This window comes from Tauraco erythrolophus, chromosome 5, assembly GCF_009769465.1.
Source record: "Tauraco erythrolophus isolate bTauEry1 chromosome 5, bTauEry1.pri, whole genome shotgun sequence".
Classification (NCBI taxonomy): Eukaryota; Metazoa; Chordata; class Aves; order Musophagiformes; family Musophagidae; genus Tauraco; species Tauraco erythrolophus.
This window is the reverse complement of record NC_141469.1, coordinates 7,127,965-7,154,456: the sequence shown is the minus strand read 5'-3', so window position 1 is coordinate 7,154,456 and position 26,492 is coordinate 7,127,965. Positions and strand designations below refer to the sequence as shown.

Genomic DNA, 26,492 nt, shown 5'->3' with positions numbered 1-26,492 from the left:
TAAGTTTGTGTCAGCTTTACAAAAGGCTTTGGGTTTCATGGCTGTTCAGGATCTGCTTTGAGCAGACATCTTAAGCTTTTTACTCCATTAACCCACTCAGCATATAAAACTACAGATCAGGAGATAGGCCGTTGCACTACCAACTCTTCCTAAAGTATTAGGAACTTAAGCTTCTGCAAATAGGTCTTCAAAATTATAATTAAATAAGCAAATATGCAAACAAAAAGATGATGCACAACTTTTACTGGCAATTTGAAGATTCCACTTCACAAAATTACTCTCTTTTGGTAGGGCATTTCAATGCCTAACTGCAACACTTAACAATAACACTTAACTCTAACAATGTTCTAGTGTATCACAAAAAATAACTTACTTTTGGCACATCAACTGCCACCTCCCTCATGGCACTGGGCCTGACATCATTCATCCCCTGCAGGAAGTCATTGAAAGTAATCATCACTGACCCAGCCACCTCGCTGTCTAATAGGTTCGGCCTTTTCCCCAGTGCTCTCCGCAGTGCGTACAAACCTATTAAAAACAGAAAAACATGAAAATATGTGACTTCCTCCCAGTTCTCACAAACAAAGTGTACAACACAAAAAACACAGAGCAGCACTGGAAAGGAAATGATGTTCAAAAGAACGTCTCAACGCCAGGCCTTAACGAGGTCAGAGAACATGTAAGACTTGTGATGAGAGAGCAAGCAAAAGGGGGTTTAATGATCACAGACAGAATAGAAACTAAATCCATTCCAAAAGACAGAATGAAACAGCCTTGCCCCTGTGTTTCTAGAGATGAAGCTAACAGAGCAAAACCTCCAAATGTCTATACATTGATCCAAATACATTTCTAAACCACAGAGGAAGAGGGATAACAAATACTCAAGGCAAACGTTAAATCAGCTCACGTAAGACACCTGCAACCTTGTCTATTCTTCTGTTGTTAGGACTATGTTTTCCAAGCTGCTCTTAAAAACAAACTGATGAGGTTTCTTTTACTTTAATTGGAACCCTATTTTGCTAACTAGTCAGAGGTCAGATACCTATATTTTTCTTGATACGCAACAAACCTTCCCTGCAACACTCAATAGCTTTTCGTTCCCTTCAGCGATCACACTTCTCAACCACACGCAGGCACAGCTTTTACCTTCTCCTTCGTTTGGCCAAATCACTCGCATACAATACCTATAAACCTTGATCCTAATTCCTAGCTTCCCTCTATAATTCAATCTTTCAAAAGCCACACAAGTCCCACCACTCGCACACCAAAATACCAGTACTCCTTGGGCAGGACCAAGTGGTACTGTCTGCAGCTCCCAGGCATTCCCCAGAGGGAGCAGCTACAGCGCCTGTTGTGTGAGATATAATATAATTTGGAGTTCTATTGCTTCTATCTCCAACCCTGTTCTGTGAACTGAAACTGTTAAATATTTCATTTGGTATGCTATTACATGATGAGTATAATCTTATACAAAGGTATAGACACATACACACACACGCAGACATTTAATATCTGTTGTTATGAGTTACCAAAAAAATGAGGCTGGCAGTATGACATCAGTTTGCCTTGCATGACCATAAAAAGACAAACATTGGTTAAATATAGAAAAGATTTAACAAAACATAAATTAGTGCTACATGAAAGGACAATAAAAGGGATAAGCTGTTTCTGAAAACAGACACGGTTTTAACTTGCAGCGGATTGTTGTCTTTTTTCTACAGAGGCACTAGTAGATGTGGACATGCAAAGTTTCTGACAATGACAGGAATTTTGCATTTCCTACAATATATAGAACGTGTGAAGAGATGTAATATCTCCCCTGTGAAGCAATACAGCTGGTGTCGCTCCATAAACTGCCACTTACAGCAGAGCCTGAGCACCTGCATTCAATAGCCAGGCCCTTAATTCAATAATAGGGAGAAAAAAAACCACAACTTTGTAATTCAGGTTTGCCCTTGCACAGAACATCCAGAACTAATAAGATATATAAATAAAAACATTCCATGAGGCCAAGGAGAAAAATGAAAATCTGGTCACAAAAGGACAACTATAAAACATAACTGACTCATTTTAACAACTCAGAAAATTTTGATGTTATTCCTCCCCCCCTTCTTCCTTCCTCTGAAACAGTTCCTTTTAAGCAAACAAAAAACTTGGGCAAGACAACATAGATTAACCCTCCCAGATTTCAAATTTACATCCAAGCAAATAAACTCAACATTTTATTCTAGTATCACTGCAGCTAAGGTTTTGCGGGGTAGGAGCAGGTATTGAGGTTCAGTCCTACATTTTCTTTTTGGTGAAGTCAATTTGCATGGCACTGTCACTCTAAAAAAATGAAAGAATAAATAACACAGCATGAAATTAAGTCATAGAGAAAACAAGTAACTGATAAATATCTCTGCTTCTCATTTCTATATACATCTGCTCCATCAATTACCAGTTTAGTCCAGTGCCCATTTGATGTGTTTTAATTGTGTGATGGGTATCTTTTTTCGTGACATGAGGCATTCTCAAAAACAAACATGTTTATTTTAAAAACTGAGAGAGAACAGCACATAAAAATGCCCAAGGAGAACACTGCTCTTAAGGATCATTGCTGCCAGTGCTACTAGGAGTACAAGTGAAATCTCAGTCCTCAGCAGCAGATTTGAAATGCAGCAGCCTTGATCCAGAACAGGAATAAAGAGGTCACAGCTTTCCAAACAAAGCCTGAATTCATTTCAGCATGTGCATGCACACACCACTGCACAGGTCAGCATTTAATTGAAACAATGTTTTACATTAAAACAATAATAAAAAACAGATTGAAAAAGAAAGCATGATTCTTCCTGTTTCCTCCTGTTATCATAATCATTCTTTCCTGCTCTTCAGATTGACCTCTAACCAGAGGCGGGGGGGGGGAAGTCTTATTAACAGAAGGATACAGCCAGCGGCTTGCCAGAGGCAGAAAAACACATCCTTGTCTCGAGACACTGGAAGATGTATTTAAAGTCAGTAAAGGCAGGACAGGGTGCAAAACACATTGCTAGGAGCAACGCAGAGGGCAAAGGTGGTGATGCACTACAGCAAACGCAGGTTTATCACGACAGAAGTTACCACGCAGATAAAGTGAAGGTTCAGAAATAGTATCGCAGAAAACATGGAGCCCCTGGGCTTAGTGCTGGGTATCTTTCGCCTGGGAAAGTTTTTGTTTGAGTACATGTCATTGCTGAAACTGAGTCTGAGCAGAGCATCTGTTTCAGCCCTGCTCGCTCCTTTTCAGACACTTTCATTCTTAAGGATTAATGAACATCAGCAGCCTTCTGGCAGTGACTGACAAGGCTTGGAAGCAGGTGAAGAGGTTCTCACTGCTTATTCCGGCAGGAAGGGGAGGAAGGACGCAGACGTAGTTAGCCTGGCTGTATGGTTGGTGGGACTGTTTGCACAGGCACGGGCTACCTATTTCTACTAAAGGGATACGTGACTGGTCCCGAGGACAACCCTAAGGGAAGCAGAAACTTGACTTGGAAGGCACCCTTTGCAACAGTGAACACCACTGATTCTCAGTGGAGTATAAATGGAAAATCCCAGTGGAAAAAAAAAAAATAAAAGAAGCAAGCATAATAAGTCATGCATGATTACAAACAATGGAAAATAAACAATTTGTTCCAGTCCAGCAACTGTGTGCTCTACCTCACCGACTCATCCTGTCTGTCTAGAACAGAGGAAACTAAGTGGACAGAGGGGAAAAAAACAGCAGAACACCCTGTGCTGGTACAGATGATCCTTCCCTGGTACTAGGCTATGCATGAGGTCAATAGCATTGTTTCCCTGAAAGATTTTCTTGCTCACAGCTTGGCTAAGTGTTGGCACATTAGATCATATTCACAAATGTCTGAGCCTAAAAATAGACTCTATGACACTGCTATATTTGTCAGAGTCTGTGTATAATTATACACTACTGTAAATAATAGAAAACATCCACTCAAAACGACTAACATACATCATTTAGGTTTCAAAAAGAGAATATATATAACACTTGAGGAAATGAACTGAACAAAACAAAACTGTTAATCGCGCATCTTTCACTGCTCGTCAGCTACTTCTTCCACAAATCCATCTTGTCTGGACTTACTTTTCCAGAATCCTAATACCAGAATTTGTAAGTAGCTTCAAAGAAATCATAATCTTGTAAAATTGTTTACAAAAGGAAACGTTCCTTCTTTCCCTGCTAATCTGGCACTTCCCTCCCAAATTACTGTGGCCAAATCCTGAAAACACATACCACTTCTCTCTGTGACAGCTGTCAGATCCAACATGATACTGTCCTGCATGGCTGGAAGTGGAATGATCAATGGCATATGGAAAGATTTCAGCTTCCTAATAGCACTGGATGAGGCACCTTCCTCTACTTCTAGATCTTCACATACGATACTTCAAAATTTAAGTTTCATGCATCAAAAAAGCATTTCATATAACTAAAAATCAATTTTGAACTTTAGAAACTGTAAGGAGTATACTTGACTTCACAGGCAATGGATACAATAGTTATTCTGGATTTAATATTTTTGAGATAAGGAGCTCTTCTGCTTTACACTTGACAATTTTTAATCAGCACAGCTTTCTCCTTCATGAAAACAAGCCCAAAATTATACTAAGAAATCTCTTCTAGAACTTCAAATATCATACACTACGAATCACATGTATTCTTGAACATATCATAGTCTCGTAAACAAAGGGAGCTTATAGCACTTCATCAGATCAGGATATTGGATGGTCAAATCCAAGACAAAAATAGACAGCATGTATGTATGTTGTTTGCAGTTATGCATAAATAGACACAAAGCCTGTTTGCCTAGCAGACAGAAGCCTCACCTCATCACTAATAAGGATCACTGCTCCACAGAGAATGTCCTGCAGACACATCCTCACCTGTTGGTCAATCTTTTATCCTGTGCAGACTCGGCAAACCAGCTCTTACCCATCATGGTGAGACACAGCACTAAGCAGTAACAAGGGCAGCTGTCCTCAGCACTGAGGGACAGCAGGGATATGCCTAGGCAAAGCCTCCTTTTCCCTTTACTTCCCAGATAAAATAACGGAACAACAGCACCAGGTAAGCACCTGAGGTCTGTGAACTACAAGCAAGTTTTCCTCTGACCTGGGGGCAGGAACCACCAATTCACAATAGCTGAAGATTTCAGATGTGTTCTCCCATTTGCATCCTAAGAAACTTCTACAATTTGGAGAGGGTTTTGTGTGTTTTGTTTTGTAGTTTTTTGTTTGGTTTGGTTGATTTTGTTTTGTCTTCCCCCTCCCTCCAAAGGTACATAAGTATGGAATCAAAACAAACAAATTTACCAGGGAATAAATCCATGGACCAGACTCTATTAATATATACTTTTAACTTATTTATTTTTTATTTAATCTGTACATAAAATATATGCTTATTTAGAAAAAAAATCAGGAAGCAGAAACCCTTAGTTTTGCTCTTGAAACCATATTCTGCAATCTGTCTTTAGCTGCCAGTGCTATATAGGAAAAATCCCTAAAGAACTTTCATATACTGTTTGCACAGGAAGGATAATGCCCTTAAATCTCTTGTAACCATAACATTGCAAATTCACTCGGCTAACCTGAGCACTAATCTACTGTAGGGATTATGTACACGATTTATAGTCCTTCGTGAAGAGCTCCAGCATTTGCTGGAACATGTCTGTGGAGCTAACTAAAAGTTGCTGAGAGGTACGACAGGGGAGGGAAAGGAAGGAAGGAGGAACTGTATTTTCAAAACTTCTCATACAGGAAACAGTTTATTCACAGATCAGGTATGCACACATCATTTATCCCAAGACAATGACAACGAAGGGAAATAAGGAATACCAGACGGCCTGTTTCTAGCCTGCTCTCATATCTAAATGTACCTAGGGTAAGGTTAGTCACATGTGTGTTAGAAGAAAAATAAAGACTGCCAGGCTATCAGAATAGCAAGGGCAGAAAGACAAGGAGCAACAGCAAGTGGCTAAATGCTGATCTAATTGTAATGAGGAACGTCGTCAAGTCAGAATATAGCTAAAGGTTAAAGTAGGGTGACCTGTGAAAAACTTGGCCTGGAAATTTTTAAGCTCTGTCCCACAGTAGTAGCTATTCATTCTAGATACAAACGCCTACTGCTAACTGATTTTACTCCCACAGAACTAACACAGACATAAAAATTAAGTTACATTTCACCAGAGGATCTTTTATGATCTTTCATCAATTAAACAAAAGAACTAAGACTGCTTTCAGATCCTAAGTTTGCCATTATATATTCCAGGAAAACATTTTACCTGGAGCCTGACAGGGAGTGAGAAAACATTGTACCTATAGTACCTGTAGTACCATTTCTACACAAGTAGCTTGTCTGAACTGCAGCTCACGCTAGCTTATTCAGAAAAAACACACAGCTATGGACAACATCTTTTTTCAATTCAGATATTGAGAAAGTTTGCAACTTTGCAACCTGAAGACGAACATCTACTCCAAAGGGGTTAGTTCAGATCTTCCTAAAGCCAGCAGAGCAAGATGCAGTGAGATGAATCTTAACGTGGTCAGGCCCTCACTATGGACTATTAGGGTAACAAAACTCCTAGGGATTTTTAGTACAGGAAGAATTGCACCTCAAATGTATTTGAAACAGAGTCTATTATCATTGCTATTCAAGTTACATCTGAAACCAGACTCAGGACAAAAGCTGAAAGGACAAAAAAATGGGATACCAATTGCTTCACAGAGATGACACTGTTCTTGAGCTCTAGAGGTTCCCATATTCTGCTCACTCAAAAAAATGTGAGCAAGCCAAAATTTGAAGAGAACTAAGGAGAGAAGTGTTAGCCAAAATTCAAAAGATACCTGAATCTACAAACACAAACTACGTCAAATGAAATTCTGCCTAAAAGAAGACAAAGTGGCATAAATGACTATCGGACACATCACGGAAAAAAACAACAGAAAACAAAATGAAAAACGATTGCCTTTCCAAAATTGCAAAAAGTTACTTTTTAAAATGTAATACATCTTTCAAACAAGTAATTTTCCAAAAAGTATGCTTGCATCTTGGAGAATATATAGTTTTAGTCCAAATACATAATTCCAATTCATAACTGGAGCCTGCTCCAGAACCAGGAAATAGAGTAACTTTCTGCATCACAAGGGACCAAGTCTGAATCACCTGCGGTAATTTAACGCCAGGCTACTGGAGGGCTGCAGTGAACACAAACTCTGTTAGCAAGAGAAAAACACTGCACTGCTTGTGTGTGGGTCAGCAGTAACAGTGAGCATGGTTATCCTACTTCAGCTGGCAGGACGTGAAAAATTAGGCAAGACATGATGGGAGAGGAAGAAGGAAGTGTGTAAGTCTGCAGAATACCCTTCAGTTAGCAAAATGCCAGTTTAGACGAATGACTGTGTACGGCATGTTGCATTACTACGAAGAAAGTCCACAGATTTGCCAAACCCTTCTCAGAGATCAAAGGTCAGGAAGCTGTCTTCAGTTCTTAGATGTGCAAAACCTCTAAAGTTAACACAGGGGAGCAAGCAGCTCAGATCATTGTAGGAAAAAAAATCCCAATCTATAGGGTAATTTAAAAGATAGTGGACTGCAGTATCTTCAAAAATCAGTTTAGTCTTAAATAAATCATTTTCATTCATTCAAAGGTGCTATACAGACAGCAGAGGATTTCTTCTGTTGCTACAGGAGTAGCATTGTCTGGCACACAGCCCTCATCCAGCTTCGCATCCAGGGAGCTGTGAGACACAAAACCCAATAAGCAGAACAGCAATTAACACACCACTCCTGCCAACGTGACTTAGAGCTGGGTTACCGACATCGTGTTGATTTCCAGGTCTAGAAAATAAACAGGGACCCCACAGAACTGTCTGTTCCCACCACAGCTCGGCCAATGACCCAGCCTAAGACAGTATCTGCCCTTAATTTATTCTGTTCTTAAACTACATGACATAACACTAAATTTTCAGGATCTGCAAGCTGAGGAATGATGTTCTGACTGCTGTTTCACAGCCCACTTCTCTGCACAGGTAGGGCTGCACCAACGCAGGCTCTTCTGGCTTCATGCACCCCCTCACCCTTGAAACCCAGCACACTGTTTTAAAAGGGCTGACCCTCCAACCCATTCAAACACAGAAGTTTCTATATGCATTGCCACATGAATAATATAGTTTCTTCTGTACTGCTCAAGATGAAGAAGCAAGAGCACGGTGTCTATTTGCCATGAAGGTTAATTTAAAATATTAATGACAGTTATTGATCAACTCTTCTGAAAGTATTCTTCATTTCCTGCTTATATAAATATCAGCAAACGGAATGGGATGTGCTTTAAACAGACTATTAAGTAGTCAACCCACAACTGTGTATATGAAGTCAGCAATTCCATCATCCAATTAACTGTAAACCAGTTTCAGATAAAAACAGACTTAAAATTAGTTATGATGAAAACCAAAAGTTCACATGCCCTGGCTGCAGTAAGTGCAACGTATTTCCATACAAAAACAAAAACCAAGTACCATTACAAACAAACAAAAAAGGCCAAAGATTTTACATAAGAAAAAATAACTACAAAAAGCAACATAACATGCACCAGCATCTTTTCAGAAAGGGAAACAGAGGAAGACTTTCGCTCTCTGGATACAAAGACAGTTGTACTAAGGAAATATCCGTGTAATCAGCATATGCAAAGACACAGGGGGAAAAGAAGATCCAGAAATTTTGCAATCACATCAGAATGACACCGAACCAAAGTAAAAAGGGTGAGAATCTAACCTAGGTAGCTAAAGTAACAGAATTTGTGGAATCTTAGGAAAGGAGTTAACTATTTTAAATGTCTAAGACAGTAATTCTAAAAACCAATTTAGACTTTGCCTTTGACCCACAAGATGTCGCACAGAGGAAATCCTAAGAAAGAGGGCAAGGGATCCCACAGACAAGAACAAGGTCACCACACTCCACCCAGTCTCCAGTCTGCTCCTTCAAACCACTCCGCAGCGTCCAGATGTAGCTGTTTCTGCACAAAAGCCATCGTCCTGAGTTAGTGCTCTGAGAAACAATCCAAAAACATATGTTACAGTCCGAGTCCAAAAAGCCACATTGCTTTGTTACGCATGTGAGCAAACTAGGTCAATTCCTTTGGTTTAAAAACAGCTTCTGCATTAAAGACCCAACTTTAAAATTACAGAACACAGGACTAACTTAAAACTCACAAATGCTCAAGATGAAGATTGGATTTTTCTTGGTCTTCTTACACCGTAAATTAGCATGATGGAACGGTGTCAGAAAATTCAATTGTTCCAGTCCAAAAATTAATTTGTAGCTTGACTTCCGTATCACGTCTGGACTTTTCAGTGCATTTCAAAATTCAGTGTCCTGCCATTTCTGTAAAAATCTCTCAATTTCATAAGAACACATTTTTTGGTATTGACCATCTGACTATACATGTTATTAATATTCCCCCAAAACCCCACATTTTCTACATGACCTTTTTATAAAAAGGCAAGCAGCCTTTCCCACCTCATTTTGAATGTCCCATGGGAACCAGTATTCAGTTAGAGAATGCAATAGCACATCATTTGCAACAGCATAGTTTCAATCTTTTTTCACGCTACAAAACAAAATAAGTAACATACACATAGCATTTTCAGTCACTTTCCATAAGAGAATAAAAGAACTATAGCATGTCAAGCAGTGCCTTCCCTTTAAAAGTTGTAACTACAATCAGTTAATTTGAAAACAAACCAAAAAACACCCTGCAAAACAAACAATCCCATTGCCTTGGCCATCAGTTGCCTTTGTCAAAATCTACACTTTCAGCAGTGTCTCAGCCTACATTCAGGACTAGAATCCAAGAAAAATATTTACGTTTGCTGTACACCCCCAGCAGAACTCAGGTGCAAATCATGTTGGGAAAGGTTCAGCCTGAACCATGAACTTCACGGCTTAAAGAAAGGATAGATATTCTTGATGGCCTAACACCAGGCTGTTTCATCAAGACCATGACTGAGCTGGAATGAAGAGCTCGGATCTGCAACACAGGGCTGAGAAGCCACACATTGAACGCAGCGTTTGTCTAACTGAAAGACCAGTCAGAGGCTGGTCCTCAGGGCGCACAGAGACTCACTGTTAATCACATTAGCCCAAACGGCTCACGTTTCCTGCAGGTGGTCAGGCTACCAAAACTGCAGAAGCTAGGGAAAAAAACAACACACAGATCCAACAAAGAGACATTCCTGGGTTTCAGGGGAATTTACTTCCCCATCAGTTAAAGGGAAAAACATAAAAAAACCCAAACCACACAACCACCTAGGAGCCAGTCCTTCAATTGCCTGATTTTTTTTGTTTTTATTTTTAATGCAAGTGGATCGCAGAAACTCTTTTTCGGACTGTAAAAGATAGAGCAGGAAGTTTTTCAGCTCCAGTAAAAGCCGAGTATGGTATTCCCCTAAATAAATTATACTTTTACAGATCTAATACCTACATATAATCAATATACAGAGGAGCTGTCAATAAAACAGCATAAAGACTCTCCATCCTAGCTGTATTGTCCATCAGAACGCAGGGGTAATAAGGGCCAAACGAATACCATCGAAAACAAGATGCTCAAAGAACGGGACTCTAAAATGACGAACATAAGACAACAGACCGTATCATATCTATGCGAGCAGCTTCACAGGTTCAGGAGAGCAATGCTGATCCATACTGGTCAAAGATGTGGCTCAGTTTCATATTTAGTAACGTTTTCTGTGACAGTCAGCTCAGGTCAGTGAACCATTATAATCCTGAAGGCTAAGCAAAGCAATACCTTTAACTGTACTGCAATCAGGCAACTGAAAAAAACTTTGCTGCAAAACAAAGCGATTAGTGCTTCTTTCACAGAAGTCTCAAAGTTTCAGTGGTTGCAACGCATCCTCCTCTCTGGAACCAAACATGTTATTGCAAGAGAGACCACTATTTAAACAAAGACATTTGTTCTTCCTCTCCTCATGATGCTATCTTATCACAGTCCAAGTGTTTTATATCAGCACACTGAAATTATGTGTAATGAACAAGGATGTTCAAGATAAATTGTAAGAGTTACAAAGCAAATACTTCCTTTCTCTGTAAACAATATGACCAAACCCACTTCTTGAAGAAATCAGGCTATATTTATATTCACCCTCTTGAAATGCTACAGGCAGCCATAGAAGGATAAGTTTATAATAAATTGCTATATTTGGAAAACTTTGTTGCTAAGCATCTTCTAACATTCAGTACAGTTTATACCATTCACGTCCCTGCTACATAATTAACATTTCATATGTTTTTCCAAAAAAAGTGCAGTGCTTATCTTTGTTGTTAAATTAAAACTGTTACAATTTTTTAGGGAATTAATAAAAGACTGTGTGGCCAATTAATTAAAGCAAAAGCAAAAAGATCTCAGGAGCGTACAAACACTGACATTACATGCAACGAGATGGCAGAGTCTATCTTCTAAACATGCCTCTGCTTGAGTTAAAACAATTCAGAACACAGCTGTTCAGGCTAAAAGGTAGTCTACTAAACTTAGGACAGAGTAGACCTTTCCCAGTTTTAAGAATACAACTCTCAGCTGCACACATAACTAAGCCCTCTTCTTGTCAAGGATTCTGTGCACGTGAATCCCTCAGAGGGTACTCAACTCCTCAAGAGTCTACCACGAGGAGCCTGTTGCAAGCTGATGTCCACAGAACGTGGTCCAGTGCCCATCAAGGTATCTGCAGGTTTTCTATACCATGCTGTTAACCTATATGAAAACATGCAGTTAACTACAGAAATCACAAGCATATTGCTAGGCAGTAAACAATCACAGCAAATCCCAATTTCTCCAACGTAGTCGTTCCAGATAATGTAACCTTGAACAGAGATGAGGTACACTAGTTCTGAAAGCACTGCATCTAAGCTAGTGATACTTGCCGTGTTAGAAATACCAGTTTTACTTTTAATTTTGCTGAAATGACCATAGGTATTTGTAAAACAGACAAATAATACTTGCTCAGCATGAGAGAGGGGGTTCAAGCACTCTGTGCAACAATGAAGACTGGGATAGACACACACACGGAACTGGTGCCTGTCACCCTTGTTGTCAACTCAGAACAATACTGTAAGCTTCATGATACCTAGCGTTTTTCCTATAAAGTCACAAAATTTTGTGGTATCATTTGGAAAAAAGCTAGAACTGTATCTTTAGTAGAGAAAAAGAAGGTATTGGAAGAAAAATCCACTAATATTTTTGTTTTAATTCAGCAGATCAAATAAAAACACTTCTAACTGATTATTATATCCATCTATATATAAATATTTCACAGGTGTTTGGTCATAATACCCTGTTTGGAAAGAATCCAGAGCACGCTGCACAGACTCTCCAGCTTTCTTATCACCTTCCTTCTCCTTGCCCATTCCAGCATATACCTCAGTGCAATTTTCTCCATACCATATACACAGGGGCCTAGAAACATTCAGCGCAAGCTGAACATTAAAGGCTCCTAAAACTTCTTAATGACTTTCATGAAAAAGGACAGTGTTGCTGAACAGAATAGAAAACTTGCCTGACCCCAGAAGTATCGCTAAGCAATTCCTGTACTGGGGAAGAAAAAACAACTTCTGCCAAGAAAAGAGCTGGAATATGTTTAACTCTACAATAGCTACTTATTTTTCATTAACACATGTTTTTCAGAATTATATAGAAGATAAACATCAAAGCTTTTATAATGAAATGTCTTAGAAAACCTAACTATAGATGCAAAAGTGAAAGGTTTGCCCATCACAGCCCTACACTTACTACATTTACCATGTTACATTAATTACTACACCCTTGGTTTATATAAGCAGTATATACACAGTATTTTACACGTGTTAAAAAAACAGAGTTGAAGCATAAAGATAAGGAAGGATGAGTCCTTTGGAAATGATCTAAACTTTGTATTAAGAATATAAACATACTTAGCTTGTAAGCTTTCAGGCTTTCCAGCCACAAATGAAGTATCTAAAGATATAAATGGGGTAACCAGGACTCAAGAGCCTCCCAAAGGCCACTACTGCAATACAGTTAGCAAGCAACAATAACCTTCTACCAAAAACTGAACATGTATTTCTGAGTTCAGAATTCCTGTTTCTAAATTAGTTTCCATGTTTCCCATGTACTTACACATCATACGTGAAGGTGGCACAAGTAACCTTAAAATTGCTGAAAGAACTCTTAACTCGGATATTGCCTGAATATTAAGCATTTTGATTATTTAGAAATGCACACCAGCAGTCTTAACTATATGTTTATATCATGTTTTATGTTGTAATATATACAAAATATTATGTTCAATTCTGAGTCCTACACTACCAAAAGGTTATTGACAAACTGGAGGGAGTTCAGAGAAAATCAGCATAATTTCTCAGAAGGCAGGAAGGACTTATTTATGAGGAAAGATTAAAAGAGCTAAATATTTATAGTTTGGCTCAGTAATGAATGAGGAGGTAGAGGACATGAGAACAGTCTAGAGATATCTGAAGGGTGTAAACACTAAGGAGGGAGAGTGAATGTGTTATACAAGGATGTAAATAGAAATAATGGGATAAAACTAAACAAGGAAAGCTTAGGCTGAATATCAGAGAGCATTCCTGGACAGCAAGCTATCTTGGCCCACAGCACAGTAAGTGAAGCAATAGAAGCCCATTGCTTGGAACAACAAACAAGACTAGACAAAACACTGGAAAATTTGCCATATGGAATAACCCCACTCTGCTGAGAAGAAATATTACCTCATAAAGGCTAGTCTTTTCTAAATTTAACACCAGTGAAAGCAGTAATATTTTACAAGGTGGTGAAAATTTAATATAAAAATACATATCAAGAGCTTAATCAGGAAAAAAAAAGAATTCAACTAAGAATGTTGCTTAACCACGAGCAACTTAATTTCAATTTATGTAATACTTTGACCAAATCGTGCTTCTGCAACTCTTTGGAAAGGAAAAAGACATGTGGGCTGCAAAGAGTTAGCAGCGCTGGACTGTATTCTCCCCAGCAGAGGTCACTCCAAGTTAACAAAAGATGAGGAAATTTAACAGTATGAATTCAAACTTTAGGGAAGAAGACATCCTCCTTCCCAGGACTGGCTTTGGATGCAAAGCTCCCAGATAACAGCGTGTCCTGCAGTCAGTCGCAGGTAGGTGCCAGAAGTTTTGGATCCACATAGCGCGTAATGTTCTATTTGCACAATATTAAAAATTTATTTTCTAAACAGCTCTCATGAAGTGCGTAAATATTGCCTATTTGCAGATGGATTATGAAGTGTCCAGAACCAATGTGCACAAGCACAAGTAAAACCTAGGTTGGGTCAAGTTTGGAATTGAAACCGTAACACTTTTCACTGAAAATTTTAAATTTCATTATTCAGGTATTTACTACATGAGGGCTGTGACACAAGCAGATTGACAGGCTACCAAAAACACAAAGGAAGGATAATAAAATGGGACTTTATCTTTTTGTTGTTGTTGTTTGTATATATTTGTTTTAAAAAGAATGTTTGCCAACTTAAAACAGTTTTAAAACACAACTGAAGCCAACAGAAGAGTGCTATAAAAAGAATAGCCTGTGTCCATGCGTATTTTTTTCTTCTTGATCCATACAAAAGTCCACAAACTCATATTTGAGAACTATCCCTTAAAAATTCTACAAACTGGCAAGTAAAAAACCTTGCTGTTCCAGGTGCCATCACCCCTAATAAAACCTCTGTTATCTTCATAGTTAATTCTGATGCAAGAATTAACTGTGCACTGTGCCACTGCCAGAGGAAGCTGTCCCAGTGCCAAAGGAAACAAAAGCAACCAGCACATACAGCAAACGTATTTGCCAGCTACAAGGGAGCAAATATGCATACACAGAGCTGAAAAGTCATATTTTGACTAGACTATTTTAAATGGCTGCTCACGGGCAGATTTAAGGTTCAACACTTCAACCACGTAAACGCGTTCTAGCAAAACGTAAGAATTGATAGAGTGTACTTTTAATATTTCATCCAATGAAAACAGAAGTGAACTCCTGTTTAAGTATTCCCTGGAACATACTGAACCCTGGCTGCATGACACGTGGATAATTCTCCAGGACTACGCCTGTACCAGAGGCCAAGGGACGCTTTCCAGCCCCCGGCTCAGGGCATGCTCTCCAGCTCTCCCAGCTCCACCGCACAGCCTGACCCGGGTGCATACAGTGCCCTGGCCCCTGTCACAAGCTCCTCATCTGCAGGCAAAGGAAATACAGGCACAAAATACCTAACGGAGTCACAGTAAACACCACTGAGGCTGACAACCTCAACATCCTGGGAACCAAGACCTGCAGGACAAGCTGTCTAGCCTGAGTAACTTGGGATTTTTGTACAGAAGAGGTAGGCTCTAGGGTAGAAAAACTCTTAGGGATATGTCAGTTAACTCAACCATTGGTAAACAGCTAGCTATCTAACATGCTAGAAATGGCACGTGGGATTCCCCAGTGTTATTAATCTTAACATTCAATTTTAAAATCTATTAATACTCAAAAGTGTTTTTTCTGGTCTGCCCAGGAGCTGATTAGTATTTCTCATATTCCATGCTTGGCTGTGTTTTCTTTGACACAAAAAATAATTAAATCTCATTGTTATGAAAGCTCTAAGTACAGACTGTGGATTTTTTTTTTTTCTTAAACAAAACAAAGAGACTAACAATAAAGTAAGATCCTAAATAAGACATGCCAAGTCTTACCTGCCTCCTTGCACAAGGCTGCTAAGTCTGCACCCACGTAACCATGTGCACTATCAGCCAGTTGGGTCAACTCCGTTGCCGTGAGCGAATGGGGAACTTTCTTAAGAAGCTTTTGGAGTATGTCCAGACGGTCTTGGGCATTAGGAATTCCAATTTCTATCTCTTTATCAAAACGCCCAGGCCTGCGCAGCGCTGCATCCAGTGCATGAGGACGATTAGTGGCCCCAAGTACCAAGAGCTGTCCTTCACTGCCCTCCTGAAGGCATCAAACAAAGCAAAATAATAATTTTAAAATACAATCAAATGTCATGCAGCTTATAAACATACTTCTTGCTTACTTTTCCCAACTATTAAATGCACCAAAATCCTGATGCTAGCTCTAAATGAACAAAGCAAACTTTTCAGAATATATAGCTCACAAGTCATCTCATCCAATTTATCTCTGACTGCAATTCAGCAATGCTATAGGCTGAATGCACATACAGATAATACAAGAGAAACTTTACTCTAAGATGCCTTCATCCCAAGGTCTCCCACTCTAATCCGCAAGAATTTGCTTTCCTATATCAGGAACGTAAGCACCAAGGAAAGAAAAATAAGTGCTTAAGCTGAAAGGCAGCACTGGCACAAGAACAAAAAGGTATCAACTGACCTTGAATAAACAAGGTTGAGAAACAAATCATTTAAGGTATGGAAACCTGCAGAGACAGGTTATACAGCTTCCTATAGGGTCAGTAGGAAAAGCAAGGTCAAAAATCCTAATCTATTTCCTCAAGCTCTGCTTTTTCACTTTTAGAGTGAGTCAAAATCAGCTAGGAGGTCTCTTGCAGTGCCAGTCTCTCTTTGTGAATGAAGCACTTTCTCCAGGAAGAATATCCATCAGCCCCTGTCATCAGAAAATAGGTTCTGCCTGTGAAGTCCAGACTGGGCAACTCAAACTATCATGCAGGAAAATAATGAGAAATAATGCAACCTACACACATGTCACTAGAAGTATTTTGGTGACTTTGATTTCAGAGCAATTACAAATAACCTGGCTTAGTTCAATGATGGATTTTGACTAAAATTTCAGTTTTATCTTCAAAACTACAATAGTGGGAGAAGGCAAAGGAAAGACAGTGAATAGAGGAAAACTCACTTTCTTTTAATCTCAGTTATCAGGAGACATTCCCTTCCTATGTCTTCTGCCTAGCGTCCAACAAAGCATTAGATTACTATATGAAGTTTCACCTAAGCCTATTTTCTTTTCCCCAGAACAGCACATCTGTAATTGGCTACATTACAGAAGCAAGATTATTTTGTTCAGTTAGTCCTCATACACATTAGTTGTCTCAATACAGTCTGCTTACTGAGCCAATGCCATCCATTAATGTCAGCAATGAAGCAACAACTCTCTTTTCAACTTCATTCTGAGCCCCTTCTCTCTTTGGACAGAGAGCATCCAACTCATCTATAAATATAATGGAGGGCTGACTGGAAAAAAAAAAAAAGAGAAAAAAATGTTAAGGTGCTTAGGAAGATTTAAAACACCAAAGCAGAGAAGTGCAAAGCTGTTTATGGAAAGTGTCCAGTTCCTACAAAAATTAACAAGCATCCCATTCCTCTAGGCAACTGAAAGTTTCAACCTTGACTATGGTGTTACTCAGAGAGATAACGAAAATGACTAACATATTAGACAACTAATACTTTTAAGATGACCTATCAATCCACTTTTCTCTGACTCTCTCCCAAAGACTCAATACCAAATATACCGATTTCATGAGTAAAAAGACAGCGTTTTATTTGCCACTTCTACAAATACAAGAGGCCATAGTCTTTTGCATGTTATGGACAAAAATCATCTGGAAGTCTGAAGTCTGCTTTAACCAGGTCTAACAAATTCGGGCAGAATGCTACCCTAATCCAGAGGTAAGCTATATCCAGTACCACACTAGCTCATTTAGAGCTGGCTTCCACATCTCAACACAGTACTACATTGGTCTCCAAAGACAAAACTAGAGAGAAAAAATTGGATCCAGGTGAAACGCTGGCTCATGCTTCCATCTGTTGAAATAAGCATACAATATCCTAACGATACAGATCAAGGGACCCGGCACCATCTGCAACAGTCTCTTAAAAAAGGCAGTGTCCAAAAGCATTTAATAGGCATACTAGAATTTCACTGCTTTCCTTCTAGCTAAGCTCTGTATAAACAAATTTATTTCCTTTTAAAAACCACCGCAGGAAAAAATTACAATTCAAAGATTCTTGCAAATGGTTTTAAGAACACTAACGCTGGAACGAATACCGTGAGTGAGTGGGAACGAATACAATTATCCAAAAGGACATACCGCAGAGAAGCTTCAGCAAATATCTGACGCAATCTTGATTCAGATTCCCCATAAAACCTATAATAATTAAAATATTTTAATAAAACGCTTTTTTTGGTCTTTTCCAGGCAACTTAGAAAATTACTGCTTGTGTGTTCCAAAAAGCCACAGTGCACCCTTTGAAAGTCCCGAAGTATACGCAGATCTACAATAACCTTTATTTCCACAAGGACAAGAAGTTAAGGTAAAACGGGGTACAAAGATATAGCCAAATTGTAACCAGAAAAAAGATTAAAGGGAAAAGCTTCTCTCTTCTGTGTCAGAAATAATTTTATCTATATTTTTAAAGAAAAAAAAATTAGTTCCCTGGAGACATTAACCTGTGCAGTATCATCTCTTAATTTCGAATATACTTTAACAAGTCATTCTTCTTGTTGGAGAACTGACACACAATTGCAGATGTAGTTTTAGTCCTCTCTTCAATTTAGTCCATGCCTTACACAAATTCCTTGGCCAAATCCAATAAACCTCTTCTATTACAAGAAGAAACATAAGCCCTACTTGAGAAAACTCCCATTTGTTTTTGCCTCTCTTGGGCAGATAGCCCATAGGCACTTCTACATCTACATCCATCCAATGGATAGATGCCAGGACAGATTTTGGGCTAATATCTTTATAGAATTAATGAAAATAAATTGGGTGGACTTACTTGCTTATTATTTCAGGACCATTAATAACGGTAACATGAGCGCCAACCTCATTTGCAATGGCTTTGGCAATCATGGTCTTCCCGGTACCTGGAGGGCCATACAATAGCACTCCTCTAGGAGGAGGGATCCCTACAAACAAGCACACGCACACAAACAGAGATGGAAATTATTTGTGATAAATGCCCAACTGAACAACCTGTGCTTGTACATTTCACTGTCCCAGTTATTACCAGTTACAACTTGACCTCAGCATTAACGTTTTTAACAGACATATCTGGATAAAATTGTAGGCTTTCAGTGGGAAGAGCACTCTTATATGGAACATACATCTACACTTTCTACTTTCAAAGTCCAAATGATTCTGTTTAAAAGGCAACTATTTAAATTGTTGTATTTTTCAGCAGTTAAACATTATATTCTCCCTATGCCTTGTGGTATGTGTTTGGGATTTTTTCCAAAAACTATTGCACTGAGTACCTAACGTCCATGCATGTTCTTTATTAAGTTATTCATGAATCTTACACTGACAAGAATACTTACAAAAAGCTGAAAAATATACATCAAAAGGATGACTTTCTCTCTTTAATGGCAAATATTAAGAACCAAAACAGACAGAAACATTCAGGCACAGAACATAAGGGACACTAGAAGAACAAGGTACTACTGTGTACAGTTAAAACTGGACAGAAACTACAGGTAACTACCTGAGATCGTAATATTTCTTCATGTAAAGAGCCAAAAAAAAAAGTTTCAGACTAGCAAAGCCAAATTAAATAAGCACAAAGCCAAAAACAGAAGGTGGAAAATTAGAAAGCAAAAAGAAGTGACAAATGTTTGAAAAAGAACTGACCCTGGCACAAAAGACATTGCTGAAACATGAACAAAGAAGAAACTTTGGTTGGTTACAGTGATGCCAAGCAGGGAATGATGCTCAAGGGCAACAGAGAATACTTGGTCTTTGTTTCAATAAAATTGATTCTAGTTCTTTAATAGAATTAATAAATTGATTCTAGAATACTACGTCTGTGTGGTCAGAAAGCCCAAATCTTATCAACTAATACACTCAAAAAAAAAATTGTCTGCTTGCTGATAAGAGGATAGAAATAAAGTGTCTTTCCGACAGGTTACTTCACAACACTCCATTAAAGCATGTGCTGCTCCCTCATGTGGCGTTTCTGGTACTGGCAAGAAAACAGAGCTGCTGAACCAAAGGTCTCACCTCAACTGACAACCTCACTCCCCACGAGCAGATAAGGACACTCAACGTTTGGAGGGTTAGTAAAGGTTTGTAACTGGTGAGGAAACATCAAAACTTCTCAGGTAATTAGCAGAGAATCTGATCAAGCACTTTTGGGACTAAATATGAAGAATGCTGATGCTGAAGCAACCTCTCTGCTAACACAAAACCAGGCGGTGATGCTGAGGTTGGAGGTCAGCGAATTGAGCTGGACCACATGTGGATGAGGATGCCTCAAGCCATCCCACTGACACCCGTCGATCACGCCCAAGCACCGCACATGGAAAGAGCCACCTGTGTCTTATGGAAATTGTCCTGGTGATCACTGAAATCACTGCCTCTCTAAAGGATATATGTGTCAGAAGAGAAAAGGCAAAGAAATAAAAAGCCTCAAAGACATGATATTAAAGAAATATTTATAGGTAAAAGCCCTGTCTCAGTGACACATGCCTAGACAAGGGCAGCGAGCAGACATGCCTGCTTTACCTGTACACCCATTTGTGACAAACACACAGTAGCGTTTTATCGTTGTCACAAAAATCCTAAATTCATATATGTGTTAGACACAACTTTATATATGGCAACACTAACCATGTCAGTTTTCCACCCTGTAATTCCATACTAATCTACTAGTCAACAGCCTCAAAAGCTGCCTTAAAATTTTGCAGGGACCCTACAACACACAGGGATAAAAACACCAGAAGAATTAGTCTGGCTGAGATTTTCTCAACTCAAAAAATAGCATTAGTTGACTCTACCAAAATAAATTAAGATCTTACTATAACACCACAAACATCTGCACCTTTCAAAACGCACACGGATAGAAGCCTTTCCTATTTGCTGTAAATTCTCCTTATGCATACTTGAATTTTCTTAGACATGATTTTTTTTTTTCCCTACTCAATTATTTTTCACACAAGCTAATTGTAACAGTTTGACATTGCTTGGATACACAAGTATACCAGATTAGTGTTAAACAAAATTCAGTGCACATTCCTGGAATAACTTGTGGGATTTTTTTTTTTTTTTTAAAGTCACTTTAAAGAAAAAAAAATAGTATCAAATGAAGAAAGCCAACTCTTAGGCATCATACCGTAACTCCTGAACAGTTCAGCTTGCTTCAAGGGTAGTTCAACTGTTTCTCTAATAGTTTTGAGCTGGCTGCTTAAACCTCCTATCATATCATAGGTGACTCGGGACTCACGATCACCATCTTCTGCTACCTTGGTCCTCGTTTCAATAAAATTGATTCTAGTTCTTGAAGAAATGAAGTAAAAAGCGTCTGTATTGCTTATTGCTCCAGTTTTGACAGTTAGTGGGAGTCCCTCACTGCCTCCTTTCCCAGCCAACTCCAAATCTTCGCTGAGGTCTGCAGCATCTCCCTTGCTGAAGGTTTTATCTCCCTGACCAGAGTCTTGACCATCGGCTGCCACAGCAGAACTGGGTGTAACTGGTGAACCTGGATCCATGGGTTTGCTTGGTGTGCTCATAGATGCAACCTCTGGACTATCATCAATGTCCATCTTGCCGAGCTGTAAGGACAAATCTAAGGAACTTGTCTCCAAATCAGATCTTTCAAGGTCTGGCTCATGCACATCACTGGAAATGGTACTGCCCTGGGCAGTCAGCTCTGCACCATCAGTTCCTTTCACTTTCATCACCGCGATGTTACAAGGTTTGCCATAGAAAGTGAAAGCCAAGTGGTTTCCTGGTAAAACTATTTTCCCATCTATGAGAAGATTAAAACAGGAAAAAAAAAAAAAGACAAATAAGAAGAAATTTCAATCTACTTTGGCAGCAATAACATTCAGACATTCTTGTATCAGAATAATTCTTTATCAGGAAGCCTGAAGAGTGCTATCAATTAACATAACAAAAGGTAGTTAGGTAATTTCAAGTTAATTTCAGGTAATTTAAATGATCTGTTTTTACACAAGCAGATTGTTCTGGATAAACTTTCATCAGTATCGTATGTAATCTCTCCTATAAGCTCATCATTAATTTGAGTTTTTTTAACTTTCATACAGCATTCAAAGGGAGATTGTGGAACTAGTACTGTAAGAAGTAAAAATTTTGTATTTCCTGTGTGTCTAACACATTCATTTAGCCCACCTTCTTTCAAAGTCTTGGCATAAAAAAGGTAAGGTTTTAGCATTTGCACTGACAGAGAAAGATCAGGAAATGTGATCTGAATGCACCCTACAGGCACAAAAAACAAAGGCAAAAATGTAAACAAGATTTATTATTTCCAGTCAAACTCATGAATTTGGAACACAGTTCATGTTTCCTGCTCCTTAGCATAGCAATACTGCTATTGATTCCTAACTAGAAGTTTCTCTTTGAGTAGAACAATTTGTAGTGAGTGCTTTGAGTAGCAATTTCTTGAATAACTTACCTTGCTTTTTCCCCATACTTACACATATCTACCCAATGAATAGCAATTTTGCTTGTTTACCACCAACATAAAAAACAAGACTAAGTATAAGATTTCTTGTTAATACTGATCCCTTATCTTGTTTTTAACACGAAGTATTACGCTTTTCTTCGCAGTGCAAGTAAATTCTGAAGCACATCACTGTATCAGCCAGGCAGCCAGCAATGACTGCTAAACAACCGTAACTTGAAGCAGCAACACGTATAATGGACAAAAGGAATGGAACCAGGATTAATACGAATTAGATATTTACAGCATGGCAAAATTATTTAGCCTACAGAAGACAGATCCCTAAAAGAGGTGTGAGCAGACTAATGCCCTCTATTTTGCCATAAGCCCTTGATTTAGAACATAATAGGAAGCTGTTTGCTTTTCTATCCAAAACTTGATGATCTACTACAAAAGTTAAACAGTCAAAAGAGAAGCAGAAAACCCATACCTAGGTTTCTCAGTAGACAGACAGACATTTCCTCCGCATTAACGATGGCATCTTTGTCTCTGTGTTAGGAAAGAGGAAAAAAAAAAAAAAAATCAGTATTTTTTCAACCAGTAACTACTTCAAAACCAGGAGTCCACACTGCTAAGGCACCAGAATCATAGAATGGTTTGGGTTGGAAGGGACCTTAAAGATCAATTTTACAGTATATGATTTAACCCCACAAACAGAAAAGAGGGATGAGCACTTTACAGTCTTCGGATCATATCATCTTAAGTCTGAAGATACTGGACACACAGTAAGAAAGTAAGTGCAAATATTTAATTTTGGGTTACTTTTTCCACACAAAACACTGTAATAAACAATATCGTAAGTTATTTGTAATCTTAAGAAATGATAAACATAAGGAATGCATGCTTCTCATCTCACCAGGCAGAACAGCCATCGCTACATTTACCGAACTGAAAAAATTACAGATCAGGTAGGTGTCTCTCAGCCCTGCAAACACGCACACGCATCTTTTGTTGATTAAACTGGTGCCTTGAGCACTTGCAAAACTGTGCATGTCTGAAGCACTGCACATCCACTATCCAAACAGAACAAGTTTTCCTCAGCATGCATTTCCTAGTCTTTTATTTAATCAAGTCTAAGTGACTCAATAGATAAGCCTTAAGCCACTTCACTCACCAGCCCCAGCCAGGCCTACAGCATCTTCTCCAACACCATCTTGTCACTGGGATTTACCACACAACTGGGCACATGTGCGCTTAGCCCAAAGCAAATGAAAGGTAAAAGGTGTCTCACGTGAATGGTGTTTTTATTAAAATATTTTACTTGACACTTACAACTCACTGAGAGCACAGACATCATTAACTCTCCCTGCTCCTCAGACAGACTGCAATGCATAAGGCTGTCGTGATTCAATCATTTTTCAGTGACAGTTTATCCATACAATCTTTCTCCTTGCGGCTTTACCATTTATTAAAGCCCATTAAATCACTTTTTTTAATTCCTTAGGACTTAACCCCCTCGGCCAACCTGTAGGAGCCTCACACACTAGCCCTTCTGTTTTCACAACAAAATAAAGGTTTCACTACATCCATTTCGCAGACAAATGTCCACAACCTTTGGGAGCACTTAGACCTGTATGATGAAAAAGCGTTACACCAACGGCATTTAAAGCAGACACAGCTGCTGCAAATAACAGCATGATCAACGGGGGGAGCTCTAAACCTGGAAATAAAACCTCATCTCTCAATTCTACTGATAAGAAACAACTTGAGGGAAAGAGGGGTATTACGCTAATTTAGAGGAGAGCTCTCAAAAGATCAGAGCCATTCCTGACAAGGAAACACATACTCAATTACATTGCTGGGGATGGATTTTTTTTAAACAGAAGAAAAAGCTAAATTATGCACACAAGCAAATCCCCAGAGGTATTAATTTGCAGAGAGTGAACTACACCTGTAAAGCATTCAGAAAACCAGGCAGTACTGAAATAATGAGATTTCTGTTTATTCTTCTAATAATTTATATTCTTACATGATAGGATGGCACAATGGTTTATAATAAATGAACAGGCTTAAAGTAGGCCAATTAGAGTTTTCATGTTTTGTCTCCGAGAATAATTCCAGAAAAAGTCATTTATAGGACTTTTAATCTCATGGTACATATGTACAACAATCCTCAGAGCCTGACTCTTGACTGGCTGAGAAGGAAAACTCTGGCTGTAGAACAGTTTAAAAAAAAAATTACAGTAATCACAAATATTTCAGAAGTTACCTGCAATTTCTCTGACCTCAACTTTAGCTTATACTTCAGTAAAAGTCACAGCTTTAAAGAAAGAATGCATTGAATATTAACATGAGGAAACATAAATAGATTTATTTAATTTAATGTAGGGTTGGTTTTTTAATGAAATGAGTGTTTTCAACCACCTCTATAACCAAAAGTATGTAATAATAATAAAACTTCCTATAGGATTAAATTAGCCGTAACAAAAAGCCATAAAGATACAATTTTTGTTTCATTTTCTGGTGAGGAGAGAGACACGGAGGGTGAAAGCAAGCTGATGGCAGGAAGTCAGCATACAATGCGCAACCAAGTTAACCAGTAAAACTGTAATTAAAGCTAAACTGGTTATATTACCAACAAAAAGCAAGATTGCCTCACCAACATTTCTGTGAGTCAGTATGCTGGAAAACAGCATCTCCCCCTTAAAATGGACAATGACAATGTTATGTTTGAAAACAGAGGTTTGACAGGGAAGCGAAGTTAATTTATAGAAATTAAAGTGTTGGGACACTTTCAAAAGTACTGTAAAATAACTTTATTTAGGAAATAAATATAATCAGATTCTGCATCAACCCAAATTATCAGTCTGTGGAATGTTATGAGAATGAAAAATACAGGAAGCCATTCAGCAGATCAGTAAACTGCTAACTTCTCAAAGCATTCATGATTTCAAGACAAAGATGATTTCCACCTTTTGCTCCTTTTTTGGGGTCAATTTCAATCAAAAAACAAAAACCCACCTCTGAGAATTCACAATCCTAGAAAATATTCCAGTAAATAAAAGCAGAGCACAAAACCACATATACAAAGGTGAAGTTTTGAAGGGAAGTAGTTAAAAAAAAATAAATTAAATTAAAAAAATCACTTCACTCTCCCCAACCTGTCAGCCAGTAGTTCTCTTAACCACTACAGGACCTTTCAACAAGAGCTTCTCAGAGGGCAGTTTACAGTATACTTTCTAATGACAAAAGCAGCGACATGGGCTTCTTTTATCCTGACATCAACTCTAAGCACAGAGATCACCCTCATCCTTTACAAGTGACTTACAAGCTTAAAGAATTTGCCTTGACTGTGCTGTTATACACCCTTGTGTAATACAACCGCAAGCAGGCAGCTTGACCTCTGCTTCAGGAGGTGCTGGGCTATCGTTGCTATTCATTAATTTCATGTAAAAAAAAAAATCTCTTAAGACTAATAAGCTTAGTGTCATTATATTCTCTACAACAGCACCACTCCTGAGCTGAGCCACTACCTACAGAGGAGGCAGCAGTTAGCCATGAGTTACCAAACTTTAGTCTTAATTCTACAAGCATCTGTACCTGTTTGACTTTGTCTGGGTACTAATTCCATCACAGCAAGAGAGAAAAACAGCATCTTCTAAGAGGTAAGAGTCTGCAGTGCAAAGCAGACACCTCACAGTACATCACTAGGTTATAACAAGTTGCATACCTCAACTTTACATCAACTTCTTCTGCCTGGATGACTGCACCAGTCACAGGCTGCACAGTGACAGCATCACCTGGATTTACTTTCAGGTTCTTCTGCGTGGTTTCACTCAGCCCAATTTTCCCACCTGGAAAGCCTGTGGTGGGCCAAGCAGTACAGACCTAGGAAGAGTTTCAAAGCAAACAACTGTCAGCTGAGATTTTCCCCTCCCGTTTCCAGTCCTTCAGTTAAAGCAATGTTTTCTTGTGACAAACATAGGCTGAGGGGCAAGAAGCAGTAGATTAAAACCTCATGCCACAGAGTAAGATACAAGTAGTACTGAGTTCTTAAGATATGATCCAAGAGACTTTT

The 26,492-nt window shown here is 38.7% G+C and overlaps 1 protein-coding gene across 1 annotated transcript in view; it reads right to left on the bottom strand.

Annotated features, from left to right (window-relative positions):
* Window positions 1-26,492, bottom strand: part of AFG2A (AAA ATPase AFG2A) — a 195,823-nt gene that overhangs the window by 168,209 nt on the left and 1,122 nt on the right. The window contains exons 3-10 of the mRNA XM_086612562.1: window positions 26,145-26,302; window positions 22,905-22,963; window positions 21,125-21,760; window positions 18,794-18,923; window positions 18,106-18,162; window positions 17,125-17,248; window positions 15,776-16,031; window positions 374-528 (exon numbers count right to left, since the gene is read on the bottom strand). Coding sequence (XP_086468688.1) covers window positions 374-528; window positions 15,776-16,031; window positions 17,125-17,248; window positions 18,106-18,162; window positions 18,794-18,923; window positions 21,125-21,760; window positions 22,905-22,963; window positions 26,145-26,302 — 1,575 coding nt within the window. The remainder of the gene's footprint in view (window positions 1-373; window positions 529-15,775; window positions 16,032-17,124; window positions 17,249-18,105; window positions 18,163-18,793; window positions 18,924-21,124; window positions 21,761-22,904; window positions 22,964-26,144; window positions 26,303-26,492) is intronic.